This window comes from Rhea americana, unplaced genomic scaffold (assembly GCF_003343005.1).
Source record: "Rhea americana isolate MKP2758 unplaced genomic scaffold, rheAme1 scaffold_1667, whole genome shotgun sequence".
Classification (NCBI taxonomy): Eukaryota; Metazoa; Chordata; class Aves; order Rheiformes; family Rheidae; genus Rhea; species Rhea americana.
The window spans coordinates 1-1,380 of NW_028185780.1; the positions used below are offsets into that span (position 1 = coordinate 1).

Below are 1,380 nucleotides of genomic sequence, written 5' to 3' on the forward strand. Positions count from 1 at the left end.
AAACATAACTTGAATTTTATTCTGCTAGGCCCTCAGGAAAGTAGACAGCCTCAAGAAATTGCTGTCTGACCTGGATGCCAAAGTGAAAGTGCAGASAGCTCCCAACAAGGATGTGCAGAAGGAGATTGCAGATCTTAGTGAGGTGAGGATGGGGGCACTAGAGGGGGGTTCAACTCAGCTAATAAAGGCCGCCTGCCGCGTGCGCCGCTGGCTGTGCTTGAGGGGCCGGGCGGGGCTCCTCTTTCCCTCCCTCCCTCCCTCTTCCCTGCTTTCTTCGCGGGGCAGCCGGCCGGAGGATGCCGCTGGATCACCGCCGCCTGCAGGGCCCCGAGGAGTCGCAGCCACCGGAGATGTGGGCAGCGGCCGAGGAGTAAGAGGAGGAGGAGGAGGAGGAGGTGCGGGACCCGTGCGCCTTGCGGCCGTTGTTCGCGCGCATGGGGCTGCTGAGCCAGGCCGAGGGCTCGGCCTACGTGGAGCTGACGAGCGGCACCAAGGTGCTACGCGCCGCCTGGGGCCCGCACAAGGTGGCCGCGGTGGCGGAGCCAGGCGGCGCGGCAGCTGCGGGGCGGTTGGTGTGTGAGTTCCGGCATGCGCCCTTCGCTGGGCGTGGGTGGCAGGCGGCAGCGCGTGAGGCAGCGGCGGAGCACGAGGCGGTGGCAACGGCACTGCGTGAGGTACTGGAGCGGGTGGTGCGGCTGGTGCGTTACCCGCGCGCGCGCCTCGCCGTCAGCGCACTGCTGCTGCGGGAGGGCAGCTCCGCCCTGGCCGCCGCCGTCAGCGCTGCTGCACTGGCACTCGCCAATGCCAGTGTGGAGATGTACGACCTGGCGGTGGGCTGCGCCCTGTCCCGGCCGCCCGATGCCACTGCTGCCTACTGGCTCCTGCAGCCTAGTGAGGCTGAGGAGCGCCGCGCCGCCGCCCTCCTCACTGTGGCCCTACTGCCCTCCCTCAACCAGGTGTCGGGGCTGCTGGGCTGTGACCGGGGCGGCCCCCCTGACAGCTGGGCCCAGGCCCTGCACCTCGGCCTCGATGGCTGCCACTGCCTCTACCCCATGCTGCGGCAGAGCCTCCTGCGCGCTGCCCGGCGCCGTACCACCCCCTCCACTGCTTGAGCTGGCCCGAAGGGCACCCTCCACTGCCGCAGGCCCCGAAGGCCAGCAGAGCAGCATCGTACTGCTAGAGCCCCCGGATTTGTCCCCCTGCACTGCCAGAGGCCTCTCTGGAGCAGCCCCCCACTGCCCGAGCCCACTGGAGCCCAGCCGAGCAGCCGCCTGCACTGCCAGAGACCCCCAGAGCCTTCCTGAGCTGCCCCTTGCAGCACCGCAGACCTCCCAGAGCACCCCAGCTCCTGCCTGAGCAGCCCGTCCATATTGCTAGAGC

General features: G+C 68.8%; 1 protein-coding gene across 1 annotated transcript; it reads left to right on the forward strand.

Moving 5' to 3' along the window:
• The first annotated feature begins 280 nt into the window (after positions 1 to 280).
• Positions 281 to 1,112, forward strand: LOC146598282 (exosome complex component MTR3-like). The gene is given in 1 exon segment (XM_085300618.1): positions 281 to 1,112. A coding segment is annotated over 1 exon segment (816 nt). The 5' UTR covers positions 281 to 296.
• Positions 1,113 to 1,380: the final 268 nt, after the last annotated feature.